The 24420-nt window shown below is 39.4% G+C and overlaps 1 protein-coding gene across 2 annotated transcripts in view; it reads left to right on the top strand.

The window, feature by feature from the left end:
- Positions 1-24420, top strand: part of LOC127659378 (actin filament-associated protein 1-like 1) — a 50646-nt gene that overhangs the window by 13609 nt on the left and 12617 nt on the right. Inside the window, exons 1-9 of one of the 2 annotated variants that reach the window (XM_052149159.1) lie at positions 8254-8483; positions 14060-14185; positions 14786-14869; positions 14954-15042; positions 16036-16147; positions 21490-21588; positions 21714-21922; positions 23581-23760; positions 23967-24047. In XM_052149159.1, coding sequence (XP_052005119.1) covers positions 8447-8483; positions 14060-14185; positions 14786-14869; positions 14954-15042; positions 16036-16147; positions 21490-21588; positions 21714-21922; positions 23581-23760; positions 23967-24047 — 1017 coding nt within the window. In that variant the 5' untranslated portion in view covers positions 8254-8446. Of the gene's footprint in view, positions 1-8253; positions 8484-14059; positions 14186-14785; positions 14870-14953; positions 15043-16035; positions 16148-21489; positions 21589-21713; positions 21923-23580; positions 23761-23966; positions 24048-24420 lie in introns of those variants that run through there. The other variant, XM_052149158.1, reaches the window with a different exon arrangement.

Here is a 24420-nt window from a genome sequence, read left to right on the forward strand (position 1 = left end):
AGCAACTGCAAGCAAATACATGTTTTCAATGTTTATTGTGCCCACTTCCCACTTTTTTATGTGGCAAACTCGTTAAATCAGCCCTCTGTGATGCTTTCTGCAACTCTTGTCATGTGGAGGGCAGTGCGGCACTTGACTCTGCCGTTGAACGGAGCATTGACGCCTCGACTCAACTCGTGTGAAATACGCTTTACAATGATGAAAGAAAATTATTGAGACTCAAAATTATTATTATTTGTTTATTATTGTGGTCTTTTCTGATAAAGTCATGCTCCGCAGTTTAAATAAGCTACTGTAGGAAAATGATACCGTAGATCTGCTTTGTGTTTATAATTCTTATACTGAAGTCAGTAGATTTGTAGCCATGCAAGTTTTAATAAAGGAGAAGGTAAGGACATTATTGAAACTCACTATTATTGTTGCCTTTTTGGATAGAAAATAATGCTCAGACTGAAATAAGACTATAGATCTACTTTGTTCTTTTAATGCTTAAACACTATAAAGTGTTGAGTTCCTCACTTGGTAACCGCCAAGAACCATCACTCTATCAAAGCACCCTGATGTTATCAGTCCCTTCAGATTAAGAGAATAATGTCTCTTGGGAGATTTCGGTCATGAACGACTCGAAGTGATTCACTGACTCACTCATAGCATATAAGACATTTGTCGCCACCTAGTGACATTTCCAGAAGGGGTCACTGAACTAATCGTTAATAAAATTGAACAAATGTGTGAAACAGAAGCAATCCTCACCAAAATACTCTTTATTTTGCAGCTAATTCTGCACAATTGTAAACTTGAATCACTAAACTAGCTGGAATTGGTGCTTTTAGCTTATTCTTTAAAAAAAAAAAAAAAAAAAAAAAATGTGGATCGTCTTTTCTTTTTCGCCCCTCATGAGTTTGCATCCCTGTAATTTGTTGTGTCATTGCAAGAACAAATCTACAAATTAGAAAATAAGCAAATTTGTTGTTATTTCATTACCCATTTAGCACTCTTACCACCTGTGAACCTCACACAGCGTAGCCTATCTATGTGACTTGTTTTATTTTTTAGTTTTTTTTTGGCATTGCCGAATTTCAAACATTACAAGTAAACACGATACTAAGACAGACAGAAAACATGGAAAAGGTCTTGATAGGGAAAAATATTGACGATGGTTAGCCTATCTGGGATAGTGGTGTGCCGTAGAAATTTGTAGTCATAAAAAGTGTGCCGTGGCTGAAAAAATGTTGGGAAACACTGCCATATTTGATGACAGCTGGGTGGTTTATGTTTGGAGAGTCTTCCCTTCTGTTGACTTTAAGAGTATTTTACCTCTCTGTCATCTCACAAAACTGATGTGAGGTAAATCAATGTGGTGGGGGATTCTGAAATCCGAGCCCTTCTCAAAATGCCTGCTTCAGTTCCAGCTTGTGTTATTTACTATGGATGAATGCCGAATTGCAGCTGTTAGCTCTTGCAGTTTTGTTTTTATATTTTTTGTTTTTATATTTCTACATGTATTGTTTGTGTTGTCTCATGTACAGTATTTACAACCAGCTTTGTGTTTTCATTATGATAGAAAGGGCTTTGTGTGTTAATATGCATCTCTGACGAGGTCAAAGGTGAAAGTGCTCTGTCACTGTATTCCGTCACTGTGTGTTGTCTCTTGTATCTCATCCAGACAAGTGTCTACGGAGTTAAATCAAGCCTAGCACTTTGCCATTAGGGGTGAGCAATGATCAGATCTACTTTGACGTGAAAGATTAAGCTGTATAATGTGAAAAAGAAGATGCTGGCTTGCTAGAGAAACTAGACTCAGCTAAAGACTTGCTCTTCACATCCTTTAAATACACACAATTTTTACATAAATATTTGTAATTATTATTGTAACTTTTTATTGGTGATGCTTGCCTGTGCAAAAGTTAGCACAACAATGATAGGGTGTTGTGGGTGGTTGCCGAGTGATTTTTGTTGTTATGTTGTTATATGGTTGCTATGAGGGTTTAAGGTGTTTTTTAAGGTGCTTACTTTGCCTCATCAAACAAAGTCCTACATTTCTAAGATATTCTTGTCCCTGGATATGGCTTGGGAACTTCCTTCCAGGCTAGTCTCATGGAAATTAAGTGACCGTGGCAACATTTTTGCAAATCAAAGTTACATGCCTTATTATACATTTGGCTTTTTAAGGTGAATATTAGATGGACGTTTTAGTGAGTAAAATGTACTTCCCTTGCCTAAAACTTTAACCTAAACCTAATCAAGATGGCGGCGCAGTAGCACACAGCGACCGAACTGGATCCAAAATGGTGCTATTTTTGTTAAATAACCCGACTTTTGCAGCACACGGACATCGGAGCAACAGGTGGTTCGTGTTTACCATCGCCAGACACTGCTCAAATATAGGACTCATGCAACAACCAAGCTGCATGATGACCTGCAGGAGGCATATTTGATCTCGGCTTGCTGCGGAGACCAGGCCTCCTGCAGGCTACGCAACGTGAGTTTAGAGACTGCTGCATCTTTGTTTTCATGGAGACTTGGCTCAGCGACGGAATTCCGGACGCCACCATTCAGCTAGACGGGGTTGCCTCATTTCCTGCCGACAGAAATGCAGCTCCATGCGGTAAGACTCGTGGTGGTGGCTTGTGTGCTTACATCAACACGGAATGGTGCAAGACCTCTATGCTAGTCTCTAGCTACTGCTCATCACTGGTGGAGCTTGTGACTGTTAGATGCAGACCTTTTTATTTCCCACCGGAATTCACCACTATTATCATAAACGGAGTTTACATTCCCCCCAGCGCTAATGCTAAGGAAGCGCTCTGTGAACTGTATGGGGCTATGAGCGAACTGCAGAACGCTCACCCTGATGGACTGTTTATTGTTGCCGGAGATTAAAAAAATGTGAATCTCAAGACAGTGCTCCCTAAATTTCATCAGTACGAGAGGGGCGAACATGCTTGATCTTGTTTACACAAACATCCCAGGCTCATACCGGGCAGAGCCCCGCCCCCACCTCTGCTACTCAGACCACATCTCTGTTATGCTAATTCCAGCATACAGACCGCTCGTCAGACGCACAAAACTGCTTCAGAAGCAGGTGAAAACCTGGCCAGCTGGAGCCATCTCTGCTCTTCAAGACTGTTTTGAGTATACTGACTGGCAAATGTTCAGGGAGGCTGCAACATATGGCGACTCTACCAACTTGGAGGAATACACAGCATCAGTGACCAGCTACATCAGCAAGTGCACTGATGATGTCACTTTCTCCAAGACCATCACCACACGCTCCAACCAGAAGCCGTGGATGACTGCGGAGGTGCGCGCGCTGCTGAGGACCCGAGACTCCGCCTTCAGAGCAGGCGACTAGGCAGCCCTAAGAACAGCGAGGGCCAAACTGTCCCGGGCCATCAGAGAGCAGGCACACGCCCAGAGAATCCACAGTCACTTCCAGGACAGCGGTGAAACGTGGCGCATGTGGCAGGGCATCCAGACCATCACCAACTACAGGACAACATCAGTTGCCTGTGACAAAGGTGCCTCCCTTCCAGATGCGCTGAACGACTTCTACGCTCAGTTTGAAGTGCAGAATGACGTGTTGGCAAGGAAGACCACCCCCTCCTCCCAACGACCAGGTCTTACCATGGCTGATTTGAGGAAAACTCTACATAGAGTTAACCCATGGAAGGCTGCTGGACCAGACAACATTCCTGGCAGAGTGCTCAGAGGATGTGCAGACCAGCTGGCAAGCTTACCAACATCTTCAACATCTCTCTGAGCAGCGCCGTCGTTCCAACGTGATTCAAGGCCACCACCATCGTCCCATGCCAAAGAAGTCTTCAGTGTCCTGCCTCAACGACTACCGTCCCGTCGCACTCACACCCATCATCATGAAGTGCTTCGAGAGGCTCGTCATGAGGCACATTAAGACCCAGCTACCCCCCACACTAGACCCACTGCAGTTTGCGTATCGTCCAAACCATTCAACAGACGATGCCATCGCCACCACCCTCAATCTGGCCCTCACCCACCTAGATAAAAAGGCTCTTCATAGACTTCAGCTCAGCATTCAACACAATAATTCCCCAGCACCCGATTGGAACGCTGATCCTGTTGGGCCTGGACACCTCCCTCTGCAAATGGATTCTGGACTTCCTGACTGGGAGTCCTCAGTCAGTCCGGATCGGGAACAGTATCTCCACCACCACCACCACACTGAACACTGGGGCCCCCCAGGGATGTGTGCTCAGTCCACTGCTGTTCACTCTGCTGACTCAAGACTGTGCAGGAATGCATAGCTCGAATCACATGATCAAGTTCGACGATGACATGACCATGGTGGGTCTCATCAGCAAGAACAACAAGTCAGCATACAGAGAGGAGTTGTAGCAGCTAACCGACTGGTGTAGAGCCAACAACCTGTCTCTGAACGTTGACAAAACTAAAGAGATGGTTGTTGACTTTAGGAGAGCACAGAGTGACCACTCTCCGCTGAACATCGACGGCTCCTCTGTGGAGATCATCAAGAGCACCAAATTCCTTGGTGTTCACCTGGCGGAGAACCTCACCTGGTCCCTCAACACCAGCTCTATTACCAAGAAAGCCCAGCAGCTTTTCTACTTTCTTCGAAGGCTGAGGAAAGCACACCTCCCACCCCCCATCCTCACTACATTCTATTGAGAGCATCCTGAGCAGCTGCACCACTGCCTGGTTTGGGACTTGCACCGTTTCGGACTGCAAAGCCCTGCAGAGGATAGTGAGGACAGCTGAGAAGATCATCGGGGTCTCTCTTCCCTCCATCAAAGACATTTTTAAAAAACACTGCATCCGCAAAGCAACCAGAATTGTGGACAACCCCACGCACCCCTCACACAAACTCTTCACCCTCCTGCCATCTGGTAAGAGGTACCGAAGCATTCGGGCCCTCACGGCCAGACTGTGTAACAGCTTCTTCCCCCAAGCCATCAGACTCCTCAATACTCAGAGACTGGTTTGACACATACACACATGTCCTGAATTGCACTTTAATTTAGTCACTTTATAACTGACCCAGCTTTCTGTGCCCACCTCTGTTGATGGATCACCAGCTTTCTGACAGATAGGCAGCAGCTATTGAGACTGGGGAAACTCACATCCTGGACCCTCACTATTAGCACTGGTTCTCCTCAGGGATGTGTTCTCTCTCCACTACTCTTCTCCATGTACAGGAATGACTGCACTGCAATAAACCCCACTGTCAAGCTCCTGAAGTTTGCAGATGACACCACAGTCATCGGCCTCATCTGCAATGGTGATGTGTCTGCATACAGATGGGAGGTTTATCTGCTGGCTGTCTGGTGCGGTCACAACAACCTTGAGCTGAACACTCAAAACAGTGGAGAAATCACCATGCACTACCCCCCTCACCATCCTGAACAGCACTGTGGCAGCAATGGAGTCATTCAGGTTGCTGAGCTCTTCCATCTCTTAGGACCTGAAGTGGGACACCCATGTAGACTCCATTGTGAAGAAGGCTCAGCAGAGGTTGTACTTCCTTCGCCAGCTGAGGCAGTTCTACTCGGTCATCATTGAGTCTGTCGTGTGTACTTCTATAACTGGCTGGTTTGGTTCAGCCACCAAATCAGACATGCTTGCATTGACAAGCACCACTAAAAATGTTTAAATGCTAAGTAGTATTATTAGTTTAGAGAGCTGAATCAACAAAACAATTATAATAAGCACACTTAAAGAAGAAAAGTTTAATAACTGTGGTTTGAATGATCTGATCACATAAAACATATTTGAATGGTTTCTCTTGTCTCGACTGTGTCTTATCTCCAGTGCCAGGCTGTCTAGCAACAGACCTGTAGAGTTTAACTATACAGACCTTCAGCATCTCATGTCTCTCAAACAAGACAGAGCATGCCCTCAGGAACAGTGCAAAATGGACAGAAAAGTGTCCGCTTTCAGTTGCGAGGAGATGGAACTGCTGATATGAGTTGCTTATCTGCATAAAAGTGTGTGTGTGTGTTTGATGAAACAAATGTGAGGGTGAGTGAGTGGGCTCTGAGATATTCAGCATGTCAGATCCTGTTGAGTGGTCTTAGGTTTTGCCTGTGGCTTTGACAGTCGTCAGTGGGAATGTGTGCTGATGTCTGTCTGTGCTTGCCAGCACCTGACTCCTCTCTGCATGGGTGAACACAATGAAGAGAACAAGACTCCCACCTCTGTTCACTTGAGCACACCGGCAGAATGGCTCTTTTGTGGTTAACTACAGTCTCTGGAGGTGCTGTGACATAATGTAGGGGAAGGTATGCCCAGCACACCAATACGAAGCCCATAAAGACATATCACATGTTAGAGCTCTTTAAAATCTCAGTTGTTTCTCCTAGACATTAAATGGAGAATAAACTGAGACCTTTGCTTGAAGGGATAGTTCGCCAAAAATTTAAAATTCTCCTATAATTTACCTCATGCCATCCCAGATATGTATGACTTTCTTCTGCAGAACACAAACAAAGACAATGCAAGTAAATAGTGACCAGGCCTTTCAAGCTCCAAAACCCACATAAAAGTAGCATAAAATTAATCTATATGATGTATGCTTTCAGAATACTTGGAATATTATGCACAAATTGCATGGATGAATTGCAAGTGAAAATGGAGATTTATATTAAAAAACACTTAAATATTGATCTGTTTCTCACCCAAAGTGATTGCATCACTTCAGAAAACATATAACAAACCACTGGAGTCATATGGATTAGTTGTATGCTGTCTTTATGTGATTTTTGGAGCTTGAAAGGTCTGGTCACAATTCACATGCATTGTAAGGACCTACAGGGCTGAAATATCAGAACTTTTTTGTAAATGATGAGAGAATTTTCATTTTTGGTGAACTATCCCTGTAAGTCTTGTGTTCTGTAGATTTATTCTCCTGAATAAGACCACAGTAAACTTATGTGTTTCCTATATAGAGTTTTAGAAGAGATATTTATGTCACAAAATGTGACTCAGATAAATTTAGTCAGATAAATATTGTGGTCCATCTCTATAATTCAATGGCAGTTGATAGTGTCTCACTTTAAAGCATAGAAAGGACCCAAAAGTATCATAAATTTGTACATGCGATTCGTGAGTCATATTCCAAGTATTCTGAAGCCAAACGATTTTTAAAAAACACTCTAACTAAAATAATTTTCAGTTAAAATCTTAACGTCCTTTGCACATTCAGTAATGCTATGAGAGAAGCTCGTTCACAGTGGCTTGTTTGTTCATGCTAGAACTTGCATTGTTTAGTGCTAAAAATGCAATTTCTTATGTGAGCATGCAAAAGAAAGTCATATGGGTTTGGAGGGACATGAGGGTGTGTTAATCTGAATTTTCATTTATGGGTGCACTATCCCTTTAAATGAAACCACCAAGAACCTCCAATTTAACCACCAAACAATAATAAAAATGTTGAAGTCTTTGGTTTAGGGGACAGTTTCCATACATATCCATATTAGCTGGCTGAGTGAAGAATGTTGCAGTTTAACAGACAATATGATCACCTGGAATGCTGGCTGGGATCAGCCACATTATACCGACTCACCAGCAAGTGCCATCTTCTATCTGAAATGTTTGCATCTTCTTTTGAGTATTAACCTTCCCCTGTGGTGCAACCGGAAGACCTGGATTTGTATCCCATGTTGAAAAATGTAAGTAATCATGTTTCCATAATTAGCGAGGAGCGTGATTCGGAGGTTGCATTGTTCCCTCTAACGTAACATTTTTACTCCACTGATGGTTAAGTTTAGGTTTGGGTTGGGGGGTACATTTTATAAAATATACATTCCTATTCCCTGTATTACAGCCTGTACAGCTGAAAACAACTTGCTTCACAACTTTCTTTTGACGCCCCTCCGTGGACATTTCACCTGGAAAATAGAGCTCACATGTGCCTATATCCCCAAAAACACTTACCTTTTTGGACACAGGGGGCAGTATTTCGAATTTCAGTAAGCACAGACTGATTTAAGCTACAAAAAAAGTCAACCCACTGTTACTGATTTCACTGTGAGATCAGTTTGCAATAGAAGCCCACTCTGGGGCTGGTGGGGGGAGGGATGTGTGTATTTACACAGGGCCTTTCCCAGGTGCTATAGAATCCCCCCGGATTAGAACAGGACTGGGTGCCTCCCCTCACTACACACACACACACACACACAGCCATCACTGAGCACCCCACCCCCAGAGATACACCAACAGAGCATAAAGGGAGGTTAAATTCCCCTGCTATTCTTCACTCTAATCTGAGGCAGGAACATTGGAGAGTAAGAAATGTGAGGGAAATGCACCAACACTGAGTCAGTTTATCAGCTGATTCTGTCACTGTGTGCTGTGCTTTTGTCTCTGGATTGCTGGCTGGTTGTGACGTGTTCAGATTGTTTTCGAGGAACAATTTTATAACTTTCTACCTCTAGTCGTCTCAGGACAGAAGATGGTGGGCCCAGCTGCCTCCTCAGCAGCTGTTTCTGGTAGGTGTTTTGTTACTCAGCATCTTGCATGTTTATCCTTTCTCCTGGGAACTAGATAATTGTATCAGCAGATTGTTCTTGCATTTGTCCGTATGATTTCCATACAGGCTACAGTGAAGCGTATTGATTATTTTTACTCTGTTGCTAATGTGGTCGCTCGATTTGAATTAAGTGTAATAAATCCACTTGCAGTTGTTAATGTTTTTAGCCAGTTCCTAGACTGTTTGTTAGTTTGTTGAGTTTATTAGTGCCTTTGTGGTGTCGCTTTAGGAAATAAATTTATTTAGTAGCACCATACTAATAAATTTTGAGCCATACAAGTTTTAACAGTGTTGTTGTTGGCTGTCTGTGCGAAATACACTTGTAAAAAAAAAAAAAAAGATTTCACCTGGGTGTTTAGTGCTTTCTTGGGGAGTGCCATGGTTTGCACAACAGAGTAAACATTACTATCTCTGGTAGGCAGTTTAAAGCTCTTTGGCTGCACTTTTAATGAGGTGAGGAATGTGTCCTCACTTTGCAGAACATGTGTGAGGTGGTGAGTGTTACAGCACTGGTGCAGTTTTGCGAAACCACCCCATTGTCCTCTTTAAACACCGCTTTCAACGCCAACTTCAAATTCCTCAACATGCCTTTTAGATTATGTTAAAACAGTATGTCCATCAGTGAAGCTCTTTCAAGTGAGTGAGAAAGTAAAATATATTTGCCTGCGATATCTCATGGATGGAGAGGACATCTCAACAAGGGTTGAGCCAAAAGAAAGCAACAAACACCCCCGCCATCAGGAGAACCTACAGGTTAACTGGGTCCGGATTTGTGCACTGGTGTAGATGTCTGTGTTCCCGCGACACTGTTTTGATGTGGTATTATCAGAGAGGACCACATGTGTTGCTCTCTGGAGGGGAGTGGGCATGTAGCCCCATGTTGTGCTTGGCTTTGGAAGTGACCCTCCACAGGTGCAGCTGAAGATAAAGAGGAATGCAAATATGTTTGATCTCTTGTGAGAACGTATCTCTGTAGGAATCATATATGCTCCGCTGCACTGATGTTGGTTTAAGCTGGGCCTAACTGCCCTCAAAAGACTTTATGTTCATTGTGATTAAGAAGATAACTTCACCTGACTCTTGTGATCTTTATGGGAAATACACCAAAGCAAAGTAAGTGCTGCCCAGGTGTATGATAAATGTTTCTGTTTCAGCTTGACGAACTAAGTCTATGTCCACATTTCTCTGGATACGTTTGAAAACAGTTTTCATTTTCGAAAAATTCTCTATCCACACTGCGACTGTCAAGTGTTTTCCAAAAGTTGCTTGTCCACTCTAAAACATGAAATCTCTTAAATCCCTTTATTGCTGTTCCATGTACGGCCTGAAATGCAATTTTCCTAATTTTCTGTCACAGGACAAATATTCTGGGTAAACTTCCCATCGCCTTTGAAGGAGTGAAATGTGAAGGTTGTACTAAAAGTAACATTTATCTTTAACAACACTATCAAAGTGAATAGCAGGCACAAAAATGTCGCTACAACATGGGCCGCCATCTTAATTGTTTTGGGTTGACTGGATAACATGGCTGCATAATATGACAATGAAAACGTCATTGTTTTCAGATATCTCCGTTTCCCCTGTCCACACTACAGCGTGAAGATAGCATTTAGTATCCACTTGGGAGAGCGTTTTTGAAAAGCTCTGTTTTCATTGTCAAAAACGTGTGGACAAAAGGCCAAAACATAGATATAAAGACATGCTTTCAAGTGAAAACGTATTAGTGTGGAAGTAGCCTAAATTAATTGAATGGCAAGATGTCTGGGCACTTTTTAGTATGATTACATACACTCAAGTTCGATTTCCAAGGTAAGACAATCATTTTTCTTTTTGAAATGTAAAATACACCCCGACTGAATTGTTCAAGTCCCATTTGACTTGCAAAGACAAAATTGTAGCTCGGCTTCATCCATGTTGGTCCAGATAGAACAGCATCAAACCAACATTAACCAGTCTAGACCAGCATGAAATTCATGCTAGCTTGTCTTAGCTGATCTTTTCAGCTGGATTGCTTTCAACTATAATTTTATTGGACATGTGCATGGTAGTAAACAGGTGTTTCCCTGGCTTGACGAACTCCATGTTATAATTCTTGGAGTCTTTCCATTTGAAGAGGTGTAAGTCCATTTTAAAATTTGATCATGGTCCCGGTTACAATTCCTACTTCCCGAACAGGACCCTGTAACCATAGACTTCACACAAGAGTTATGCATGGCTAACATATTTTACTATGCTTCCTCTTCACACTGCACAGCTCTCCTCAACTGGAACTGCTGGTGATTCTCCACAGGGTTGGTGTTTTACTATACAGACTTTCCAAGTGGGCACATGGAGCACATTTAGGGCACTTTCAGATATTGTGCCACATTAAGTCGATACCACACCATGTCTCCTGGAGGTCATGGCGAGGGCAACATGTAAAGTTAAACTCAAGCTTTTTGTATGAAAAGGGCCTTGTGTCAACAAGTCTGAATTGAGAAATACTTAAACATACTCAAAAATACTGATGCCCATAAGGCAGCAAGGGGGCACATTCACAATCATTCAGAGGAAGTGGGATGTTTTGCAATATATTAGTCAATAATAAAGATTCTGTAACTGTGGACGTTTTTGTCAGAGAAGCAGTACGCTGACCCACATTTCAAAGGAATCCTTTTTGTGAATGTGGGGGTTTGAATGCTTTGTGTTAGTGTGCACTTGAGAGTTTTTGTTTCTGTGTGCCTTTTCAACTCCTCACCTTCCCAATGGAGAGATGTGATGCTGACTCATTTTGACATGTTTTGGAGCACAGCACATTCTGACTGGAAGCACATCATTCATTAGGTTTTCTCATGGGGATGTGAAATAGGGTGGTGGCCGATTAAATACAACTCAGTGTAGCACTAAAAAATGGAGAAAGACAAGCAGAAGGGCTGCTGAAATGCTCTGGAATGTTATCAGACTGTACCATCATATATTTTCCTGAATTTGGAGTTTATGTCAGTTACCTCATGATATCGTCCCTCTTTCACAGTTTATACCAGCTTCAATTAGAAGATAGTCTTAACTGGTTTTATACGGGTAATTCTGGTCTTCCACTGGAACACATTGGCTAAGGTTATTTTTGCTGGTAAACCAACTTGACCAGTGTAATCATTCAAAACTAGAATACATTTTCCAAAAACCTTATACTGGTAACAAGCAGCTGGTATTACCTAGTAATTTTACTGCAGAAAAAAATATGAATGAGTATTTTTTTTATTATTATTGTTTTCAAGTAAAAAATCTAAACATAATATTGTCCTATCTTGAATTAAGTATTTTTTTTTTTCCCCTATTGTCACAATTTATTTATTTTTTTTCTTTTGCACACATCTTATCACAATTTGGTAAAGCTTATGATTAAAACAAGAAAATAATATATAAATATAAATATATATATATATATATATATATATATATATATATATATATATATATATATATATATATATATATATATATATATATATACATTTGCCAAGCAGGGCTTGGTAAAAATACAGATTTTCTGATTTTTTTTTACCAAGTTTACTTCAGTTTTGATTGTATTGATTTTTACATCTGTTAAATTAATATCAATTGAACTGCATAGTTTTGGCCTTGTTGCTAATGTAAGCAAAATGGACACTGTAATTGAAATATACCCAAATTAATCAGAATCAAATAAAATTGCATCAAATTGAGAGTTTGTAAATCAGAATCAAATCAAATCAGGAACAATGTATTTACACCCAACCCTGTACTCAAGTAAATGTATCTTGTTTTAAGTATGTTTATATATTTTTTACCAGAAAACAGGACAAATATACTGATTAAGAAATGTATTTCATTTTTTGCAGTGGTGCTCTGGCTAGTCAAACAAGTCACACGTTTGGTCTGGCTAGTTTGGGTAGCTGGACACCATCAGAAGTAGTCTAGCAGATGCTGCTTTAGCAACATCAATTCAGCATTTTCTCTTTTTGTCTCTGAAGGAATTCCATAATTTAGACCACTACTAATCGAGTAGCTGGCAAATGAAGTTGATTTGAGTCTTGACCTACCACACCTGTTAATCTAAGTAAGCCCACAGGCCCTGAGGTAGAAACCTTGGCTCAGCTCACCCTCTGTCCAGGCCAGATTGTCCAGCTGTGTGATGGACATGGATGATCAGCCCTATTCGCACTTGTTCTCTCTCTCTCACTCACACACACACACACACACACACACACACTGTCTATCCCTCTCTCTCTCCAGTCTTCTGCTTGTGCTCAGTGTTGTTGTAGTGTTTATGATGAGCTAATGTCCACTGGGGTAGGATTATTTTCCTCAAACAAAACCGTAAGAATCCTTCTATACATAAGCAAGCATTCTGCCTGGGCACACACTCCCAAGGGTCACTTACAAATCCCTTTTGTTGTTTCATGGCATGCTTTTGGTTTTTGGTTACATGTTTTTGCTAATTTGACAATGAATTTTCCCAAACTTACAGACTCAGCGTTAATATTGTTGGGTCAATTAGTAATGGGTTGGAAGTGAAAATGTGGCTTATTTGCCATGTAATACTGTGTGAACTGTGCAGTTTGTTGGCGGCATTATCTGTTTAAATGTCCTGGGGTGTCAGCCGGCCTCCATCAGAGTAATGCTCTACACACAGGCTGGCTGCAATGTCACTGTTTTTTTCTCTACATAATCTAGACCTTTTCTGAAAGCTTTACTAATAACACAGTTTTCGAGGATGAGGGCATGTACGCATCTTGTTCATATTGGCATCGGTCTAATATGGCTAATAAGTCTAATGAGGATTATTTTTTATCCCTGACCGTATCAGTAATGACCTGCAACACATTTTTAGGTCTCACTCATAAATCACAGTTGAGAATGCTGATCTAAATGATAGACCTAACCCATTGCTAAGAGGTTAACCCACCGTGATAACTTGTCTTAGTGATGTGAGAGGGAGGGAGTTTAGATGTCAAGCTATGAATGTATTTATTGGCTTGGACCCTCCTCAGATGCTTTTTGTGAGCCAGCTAGGTGGGATGGGAATCTTGCCACAGATCAGAGGGTATGTCTTTGTCTCTTCATGGGGGTTTTTAGTTTCCCTAGCAGGGAGGTTTCCATCCCACAAAGACCTGGATGAGAACTCATGAGTCCCAGTGTGAAGTTCTGAGCTCCAAACCTGTTCCAATTTATTATCGTGTTGACCTGTCATCATCCCCCCTGCCCATAACTCATATTGTCCACTAATGTGTGTGTCCATGCTGAAGACACTCTGTGGAACATAATGTTACAAAGAAGCATGAATCTAAATCTTGTTTTTATTAAGTTCTCCTAAATTTACAAGCTTTTGAGAGTCAGAGAGAATAATTGATGATAAAGACTAGAGTTGATCTCAAAGCCGGTCACGTTCTTCAAAAGCCCCTCTTCTGATACTTATGGACCGTCTAATTGATCTTTTGTTATGACAAACATTTCATAACACAACATGTATTTTCGTGTCTCTATCAACCTCTAACCTTGAGCTTTGACTTTCAGCAATGGAGCTCTTGGTGACAGAGCTGAATGTGCTGTTGAAGCTGTTGGACCATGAGACCCTGAGCACTGCTACAGAAGAGAAGAAAGCAGCCGTGAAGAACCTACTAAGACAGCTGCAGCCCTCAGGTAAATAGCACTGATACACATAGCTCAGCTGGAAAATATAGCTTACAACCAGTTTCTGATAGTTTCACATGGTTCTATGGTGTTAAATTTGGTAATTTACAGTAATCAGCTGGTCAAAACCGGGTTAGGTGAACTACCAGCTGGTGGTGCAGAGGTTGACTTGGTAGAGCATCTTGGTCAACCTGGTTAGAGCTGGTAATACATTTTTGCTAAACTTGTTGGGCCTTATGGTCATACCAGATACCATATTCCAAAAACCAGCTTGACTACCTTGGATTATGACCTGTTTTTCTTGCAAGAAACTGCACAGAGCAGATTAACTTAGAAAACATAGGTCAGACAGAGAAACAATAGAAAAATGTGCTTAATACAATAATAACAGACAAGAAAAAGCTCTTGGACCAGATAGTGACAGGGTCCAAAGGGATAAACATTGGCTTGATGAAGCCTTTGCTCTCTTACAAATGAGGAAAGACATTATACCTTGTAATGAATCCTGACTTAATTAACTGGATAGTTAATTCTCCTAGACTGAAATAGCTTTTTGGCAATCATCCTATATACATATGTTTTCTCTTTTCACACACTCTCCCTTTGCAGTCACTGGAAAAGACTATATGTACGTGAACACCTCAGTATACAGAAATGGAACCAGCTTTGTTGAGTCCCTTTTTGAGACGTTTGGTAAGTGAGAAGTATTTATGAGATACATTTACTTGCTTCTGAGCTCTGTAACTTGAGACTCATAAATGTGTTTCACACATACAGATTGTGACCTCGGGGACCTGAAAGTTCAAATAGAGGATCAGAAGAAAGAGTCAGAGAAAGACTTCACAGACTACATTCCCTCTAAGCCAGTAAGAAACCTTCTTTCAAAGGATGCCCATACTGTTGTGCTCTGAAGCATTTTTCATGCCTTAGATTTAACACAAAAAAATTGTGAATTATTAACCTTGATATCAGTGTGAAATGGTGGCGTGCTCTGCGACACTGAGGTATGGCTCACACTGCAATGAAACCTCCCTTTCTCCTTATAGCTGCATTGAATATTTAGGGCCAGACAGTTATTTTTAACCTCCAGGTTAACCTGGTCATGTTCATCAGCCATTGGCAAGTTTGTATAGCTGCAGACTGGAGATCTTTAAATGGGAGCGGAATCTCCAAAAGAGGGTGGTGTCTCCAGAAGGGTGCAGGGTTCACATCCACACACGGTTAGGAAAAGGTAAGGTTCTCCCTATGTCTTTGCTGTCAGTTTGGAGATCCCACCCTTTTTTGGAGTTCTGCCTGCAGCTATATACTTACCGGTGGTACCAATAGGGCTATGATCTTTCATTAATAGAGCAAACTATTAAAAAAAAATGTGTGCCACTGTGTTTGTTTGTCATTATTAGCTCAATACTCCTGAACGGGCGTTGCTAGTCACCAGCTCATGTTGTGTTTTGGGTGCTGGTCCCCCAGCAAGGAATGCTGTTGGCTTTTAAACTAGTTTAACCAGCTTCATAAGACAAACCATGCTGGTCAACTAGCTTCACCAGTTAGTTTTTGCTGGTGTAAAACATGGCTATGCTAGTCCACCAGCTAGACCAGCACTAACCAGCATAAACTAGCCTAGACCTGCACAGGAAATGTATGCTGGTTAAGCTGGTCTTTTGTAGCAGGGTGGGTTTGTGTTTTGATTGGCTGCAGCATTGATATCATTTGTTATAGGGGTAACTTGCCGAGTGGTGGAACCAAGCCAACTTTGTGTTATTGAGAAGACTCATTGAAAATCAGATGTTAAGTGTGAATTAATGTGAAGGGGCAGACAGATGGAGTAAGTCGTGTGTTTGTTGCATTTTTTTTTGGAGCAGAGCACGACAGATTCTCCTCCCCCCCTTCCCAACACACCACCTCCGGAGGATTACTACGAAGAGGCCGTGCCACTCAGCCCTGGCAAGATGCCAGAATATATCACTAGCCGCAGTAAGTGTCGTTGCTATATGAGTGTTGCTTGGAAATAGATGTATAAACATGGCATGATTTATATAAACTCCTGTAGATTGATGTTCCAACTTGGTGGTCTTTCAAGAGTCAGATCATTGATGACAAAACATCTCACTTTATTTGTAAAGCACCTAAAGATTTAAGGGAAAATTCACTAAGAATGAATTGTCCCCGCTGATTGTAATTCACACCTGAGGAGACAAAGACCCCTTCCCTGGGCCTATCACTGAGGAATGTGACAGAAATAGAATGAATGTGAGGAGACTTAATGATCAAAATCAAGTTTTAAGTTAAAAGAAGTAATCAGTCTATACATTTTCTTTACATAAAGACTTTATTTAATTTTAGACCTACAGTACCATTTAAAAGAAGTCTCTTGTGTTCACCAAGGCTGCATTTATTTGATCCAAAAAAACAGTAAAAATATTGATATTGTGAACTATTTTTACAATTTAAAAGAACAGTTTTCTATTTTAATATATTGTAAAATGCAATTTGTGATCAAAGCTGAATTTTCAGCATCAGTACTGCAGTCTTCAGTGTCACATGATCCTTCAGAAATCATTATAATATGCTGATTTACAAATATGGGCATATTTAAAGTCCATTTTACTCATTTACACCTGAAATTATATTTGCAAGCACAAGCTTCGTTGATGATAACATTTAAATGTAACTAAAACTTGCTTATTAGGGGTCATATTTCAATTTTCAATACTCTGAATCCTGGCTGGCAAGTCTGGAAACAGTCCCACTATTAAAATATGTACATGTTTATATAAAATAGCATGTCAACTAATGTAAGTAAAACTAAATGACATACTCATCTGAAATTGTATCCTCGGCTGGATCAAGTCTCTCTTCAAAATACAAATGTTCATCGGAGTCCCGCTCTTCTTCTGAGGAAAATGTTAACTCTTTGTCACTATACAGGAGCTTCCTCGCCAGTGTATTGTGTGATCTTCCAAACGCACAGAAAACTGAATGATCTTGATGTTTTTAAGGCACAGTCAGGGGCGTTTACCATTTGTATTGATCGCCTCAGCACATTACCATATGAATAGCATCCTCTGCCCGTGGGTGTGATCCCATTAGGGATAATTAGCTGAGCCAGGAGAAATTTTACATTGCTTTGTATCATACAGATTACATTGCAGGAGAATATTTGTTTTACATTTGAATTGTTTTATTTAAACATAGACATTTTAAGCTTTCTTTAGACATATGTTTCATGTTTGTGTGATAAGTATTCATGGTGTTTCAGTTAATTTTTGTGACGTGTTTCTGAAATATGTGACCGATCACGGAAAGTAGGGACACAAGTCGGTTTTGGGGCATTTTGAGTTATTCACAGATTCTGAAAGTGTAGTCTCCAAGCTTTCCAACGATTTGTAACACATGGAAATCTGACAATATTTGGAGAAGTTGTGGCCATTTGAAGGTAGGCACTCAAAAAAGCTAAAAGGGGAGAAAACGGCCTCAAAAGATTGTGCAGTTCTCACCTCTCTCTGCTGCTGGGAGTGACAATAGGGCTCATTTACATCTCATTTAGATAAGCCATACCCCTGTAAAGCTCCCCCTGTAAACATGGACTAAACATGAGATAACGTGATACGTGTTCTTAGAATGAACAAAAAACGACAAACTTTGATGTTTATGGAAACTCACCCCATAAGAAACAGAAAAGTATTCTTGCAGATCTCGTTGCCTCCAATGAAATAAGTCGTTCGGGCACACTTTCTCTTTGTCGGGTCTTCTTTGTGGATGTAACCATCTCCGAAGTTTGCACTGTGCGTCTGTTTGCCTCTAAATGTCCAATAATTCGCATGACGCCAGTCCGATACATTCTTCCTCGTCTTCATCTTCGCTCAGTTGTAGATTAGGGATATTATTCAGTCTTATCATGCCACTTTCATCGTCGCTCAGATCGTCTTCAGAATCAGTGAACGCTTGTTCATAAGCATCCGGCTTGTCGAAGAAGTACTTCAAAACATTTTCGTTGTAACGGCCACGGTTCAGCTCGCTCTGCGACATTCTTTGCGGCGTCCATCTTCATTGAATTTTGATATCAGATAGAGCCGGCTAGAGCGCTGCATAATAAGTAGCCACGCTGTTAGGGGCGGGGGCAAAGCGCCGGCGGCTATTCAGTACGGAAATACACACAGACAATGACACGCCCCTACTGCATGCTAGAATCTCCGAAAAACAAGCCGATTTCAACCTCAAAATGTACGCTTTTAAATATACCAATACTGTTATCTCAAACATGGAGAGGCTTCTTCATGATCTCAACTAACAGATTCTGCAAAAAAGCGGAAATCACCAATTTTGGAAAAAAACACTTGTTTCTCATTTTGCTCACAAGTTGTGCTGCCGACTTGTGTCACTGGTTTCCGTGACGGGTCACATATGCTCGCCAACACGGAGACTGCTGTAAGCACACTCTTTTTATTTTCTTTATTTAGCAAAAGCACAAGGTTTTGTTGTTATTGTGAGTGTACACAAATAAAAGAAGACCCTTTATGATGTCTTAAACTTATCTGTATGCCCCAAAATGACAGAGAATTTTATGTTGTTTGCGCTGAAGAAGAAATCCAGCAGGACGCACCGGCGCCTCCGTCGACCACAGAGGATTAACACATAATTTTGGGTTCAGCCGTATGCTCGAGGCAACATTTAAATAAATGTCCGAATTAAACACTCTGGACACTTTTGTTCATACCGAGTGCAAATGTGAGATAACTATGCTATAAGCTATGCTTTCAAATTGCTTTAAATATGAGAAAGGGAAATCTACAAGTAGAGATTGCAGCAGGTAGTTTATTTTTGGAATACAATTCATTTAAATAACATAAACCTTCCTAATCATAGATAAATGTAATGAAGCCCACCTGCTCACAGTGCTCAAAAACCTTTTTATTAAGGGGTCAATATTAACTCTAACTAAATCACACAAAGGCTGAAAAGACGTTACTGGGCAGTATGCTGTCAGAGCCAAAAATTTGGATTTAGACCAATTGGATCTTTGTCACATTTAAGAATCAGACTGATCCGGCCTTGTGTCATGGTTGGCAGAAGTTTTCCATTCTTTTTTAACGATTAAACTTCTAACAAAATTGGAGCCAGATCTGTAGTGTAAGATATAAAAAATTCAGCGGCAAAGCCATCTGGCCCCGGAGCCTTGCCTGTAGGCAAGGCCTTAATTACCTCCCAAGCTCCCCAAAGGTTATCTCAGAATCAAGAGGATATTTTTGCTCAGTTGTCAGTTTAGGGAGTTCTAATGGTTCCCCAAAGTTTCTAATATCTTCATCAGTAGACAAAGACGTGGAAATCTAGAGATCAAGATAGAATTCTTTAAAAGCAATATTTATATCAATGACCGAGGTAAATATTTCACCACCAGCAGATTTCACTGAGGGAATGGTAGAAAAAGACTCTCTCTGCTTTATATATATATCTAAAAGCTTCTCTGCTTTGTCCCCCAACTCAAAGTATGAATGTCTTGCCCTGAATAGTCAAAACGCCACCTTCCGCAACAAAATAGTAATAGATCTGTATTTCAATCAGGCCAATTCTCTGAGGCCATCAGACGACATTCGGTGCTTCAGCTCTGCCTCGGCACTTGTAATATTCTCTTCCAACTCCACCAGTTCTCGTGCTTTGGATTGTTTGGTGAATGAGGCATACTGTATGATCTGACCCCCAAGAACCACCTTAAGTGCCTCCCAAGCCATGCCCACAGAGGATACTGAAGACCATTTGCTCTCCATATAAACATTGACTTCAGACTTTAACATTTGTTGGAATTAAGGATTTTGCAAAAGGGATACATTAAAGCACCAACTATATGATTTCCTTTTCTCCGTATATTGCAACACCTCTAAACTCACCAGGGGAGGATCTGAGACTAAGATGTTTCCAATTGAGCAATCAACAACAGATTAATTGAGGGACTTATGTATATAAAAAAAATCTATTCTAGAATAAATCTTATGGACTGATGAAAGTTGCTACAAGATGTCTTTAAGACCAAGATTTGTACACATCCTCTGAAGCATCAGTGTTGCTGTAGGTATCGTACTCACTTTTGCTTCACTATGAGTAAGGACTGATTCCATCAACAGATTAACGTCTCCTCCCAATATTATATCATGAGGGGTGCCAGCGGCTTGCATCTTCCCTTCAAGATCTATAAAAATGCCCTGATCATCAGCGTTAGGTGCGTAAATATTTGCCAAAATAAGATTTTGTCCCTGAATTTCTGCTAAAATAATAATGACTCGTTAAGAGTTTATCGTTAATCTGTTTGAGACATTTGAATTGTAGATGCTTACTTATCAGTGTAATGACTCGTCCGCTCATGAGCCAGCACTAAAGAAAACATGTCCACCCCATATCGTCCCAAATTTTTCAGCTTCGTGTGGGGAAAGATGCATCTCTTGCATAGCAATTTCATCTCCATGGCAGTGATCGATCAATGTATTACATCAAGATCCTCCAAGTTAACGATAAATGTGTTAATCGCGATTAAGAAAAAAGAATGCGTTAAACGTTTTAAATTAATTGCATGTGTTAACGCGTTGATTCTGACATCTCTATTTTAGATTATTGCTGTTTGTTTTATTTACATTTTTATTAATTTACTCTATTGAGTTATGGTTGATGTCTAAAATAATGAATTGGTAATAAAATGCTTTGTCTTATTTTCATTTCTTCTCTTTTAAATACCTTAGGTTTGACTGTAAGCATAATGTAGCTTTATTGCAAGAACTGACACTTCAAAATAAGAAAACTTCAAAAAAATAAACTTTGACAAATAATTGTATTTTATAATGTCTAAGTATACATATAGAAATTCATAACTTGTGAAATACTTTTAGAAATATTTTTTTTATTAAATTTTTTTCAGCTGGGTTACAGAGACTAGGCCCATTTAAATCAATGGATGACTATTGTTACCTACTGGCTTTAAGGATTATTTCATGTCACGTCATGTTATGTATATATATTTTTGATCCTATCAAATAGAAGCAAATGCTCCAACAGTCTGACACAAACTGATATTTTCTTAATTTGTCAGATTCATGAAGTTTTTACAGAAGTGAAATTAAAATAAAATGTTTAATTTAAAATGTAATATTTAAAAAAAATCTAATTAAGGGTAAATACCATCAAATTCCAAATGAAATGCAAACGTTTAATGTCATGAATTTATTGAAATTAATTAGCTTTTTAAAAAATGTATTCAATAAATGATAAAATATAGAATTGTAACCAAGAGTAAAGTAATGTGACACTTTATGCCTCTTTTATTCCTATAGGCAGCTCCAGCCCTCCAAACTCCATTGAAGATGGATATTACGTAGATGCTGAGAATAATTACCCAACCACGCAAGTGAATGGACGACGCAAAAACTCCTGTAAATGAGTAACCCTGACCCTATATTTAGGATCAGGCATGTCATTTTCATGCTTTTCTTCCTACCCCTAATTGTTATATCATTTCATATTAGACATATTTATGTGATGTTACTCGTATACACAGATAACGACTCAGATGCCTTAAGCAGCTCTTATGAGTCATATGACGAGGAGGATGAGGAGAAAGGCCCACGTTTGATGCACCAGTGGCCTTCAGAGGAGAACTCCATGGCCCCAGTGAAAGACTGCCATATCTGTGCCTTCCTTCTGAGGAAGAAACGTTTCGGCCAGTGGGTCAAACAGCTCACTGTCATCCGTGAAAACAGACTACAGGTAAGCTGCCAGAAACCCCATATTATTATGATTAGGGCTGCCACGATTCCATCATTTCAGTAGTTGATATCAATACCAGTTATTTTGCACAACTGACAACAATAATTTTGATAAATCAGCAAAAACGAATATGCTAGGCCTTTTGAACACACTCCTTTATTCAAAAATGTTCATAAATGAATATGGTAACACTTAACAATAAGGTTCAATTCATTAAAATTAGTTAATGCATTAGGCATCATGAACAATCAATGGACAATATTTTTTATTAATATTTGTTATTGCTAGTTAATTAAATTAAATTATTCATTGTTAGTTCATGTAAATTCATAGTGCATTAACTAATGTTTATACATACAACTGTTGATTTAAAAATATGTATTATTATACATTGAAATTAACTAGGATTAATAAGAGCTCTACAAGTATTGTTAATTGTTAGTTCATGTTTACTAATATTTTTAACTAATAATAAAAATATAACCTTATTTTAAAGTGTTACCAATTAAATTAAAAAGGTATCTAAGTAAATAGTCAGTAAAAATCAAATTAACAATAGAATAAATTAAACAATAGAACATATATACATAGGATGTAAACAGTGCTTTTCCAGTTATATATAAAGCAGCATAAATGAAACATCCATATATTGAGAAAAAATTAAATACAACAAATTGATTTTTTTTTATCAATTTGGTAGCACTTTCTATGAAGCCCATATATATATAATGCATTGTAAAGGCATTATAATACATTGGTAATGTCTTATAATACACCTTAGAATATGTTATAACTTCTCGTAAATAGTTGTAATGACAATTATAATTAATTAGAATACTTACCTATTAATAATTGTACATTATTGTATAATGCATTATAACACAAACAACATCCAATTTATTTGTAGAAGTTATAATGTATTATATATATATATATATATATATATATATATATATATATATATATATATATATATATATATATATATATATATAAAGCATACCTATTATATATAACAAATATATATATATGTATTTTATATATATATATTTGTTATATATAATAGGTATGCTTTTTTATATATCAGAAATTATCTCTCGAATAAATCAAAATATGTATGTTGATCACACATGTAGCCAGTCTTCTTGGTGTAGTTTGATGTATTATATGTTACAAGTTTATGTCATGGCTGTACTGTATATAAGAATATATTGCTTTTGTAACTTGTCCTTGAAACAGGCAAAGATCAATTATAATATGATTACATCATAAACACTTTTGACTGTTTACACTATACAGCACTTATACAAACTTTATTAGCTTCTGCTGCATTAAAATTGAATGTTGCTTGTGTTATAAAGCATTATATAGCAATGAAAAGGGGAAGTCTTATGTATTATAACTGTAGTTGTAATTATTTATGAGAAGTTATAACTTATTATAAGGTGTATTATGAGACATTATTAATTCAGTATAATGCATTTACAATGCCTTTACAATGCATTATAAATATGGACTTCATAGAAAGTGTTACCATTCATTTTTTGCCCCACCTGTATACATTTACTTAACATGCAGACTGTTATGAATAATGTATTATTTCTGAATGATAAATGGAAACCTCTGATTCACTATTTATACAACTGCTTGTGTTGTAGTGCTATAAAAGCTCTAAAGACCACTCGCCCTACATGGACATTCCACTCAGCCTGTGCAACGTCATCTACATCCCCAAAGACGGGCGAAGAAAGAAGCACGAGCTGCGTTTCTCTCTTCCTGGAGGAGAGGCTTTGGTGCTGGCAGTGCAGAGCAAGGAGCAAGCCGAGAAATGGCTCCAAGTAAACACAGAACCTTACTCAATACATTTCATCTCACGCTAGCACTCTTGGTTCTCCATTATACCTACACACAATGGATGTATCTGGCTGCCAGAAACAATATTGCACAAGAGGAAAATGGCTTTTGTAAATGGGCCCCCCTATGTGATAAAATGTTTACATGTGCAGGAAACGGCTGATTTGTGGATATCTTTGTGTGATCACAGGTGGTGCGTGGCGTTACAGGTCAGGGGAATGGGTTGGAAAGCCCATCTACCTCGATTCCTAGGAAGCTTGAACTGGATAAGGTGGGATCCCAGCACACATTTGTCTCCTGTACATGTCATTCTCATCACTGACATATAAAATGTGCATATGATGAATTGGAAGAACTTTTGGGGATACCCTTTATTAAACAGAGGTCTTGCTGCCACTTGAGCTTATTAGAAAACAGATAGTCCCACTTACACAGTGTAGGCTGAATAACTCATGACCTGAGCAATGATTTTCATAGACTTGTCAGTACCATGGTACAGTGATTTCATTAGATGGTAATCAGATAAATACAGTGCCCACATATGATTCACTTAAACTTACTAATCAATTGAACATGAACTAAATTTATTTTATATCTTAAATTAATCAAAGGTGTCTTACATTGGCAACAAAAAGCAAATGTAG

The sequence above is a fragment of the Xyrauchen texanus genome, chromosome 19, assembly GCF_025860055.1.
Source record: "Xyrauchen texanus isolate HMW12.3.18 chromosome 19, RBS_HiC_50CHRs, whole genome shotgun sequence".
NCBI classification, from domain to species: Eukaryota; Metazoa; Chordata; class Actinopteri; order Cypriniformes; family Catostomidae; genus Xyrauchen; species Xyrauchen texanus.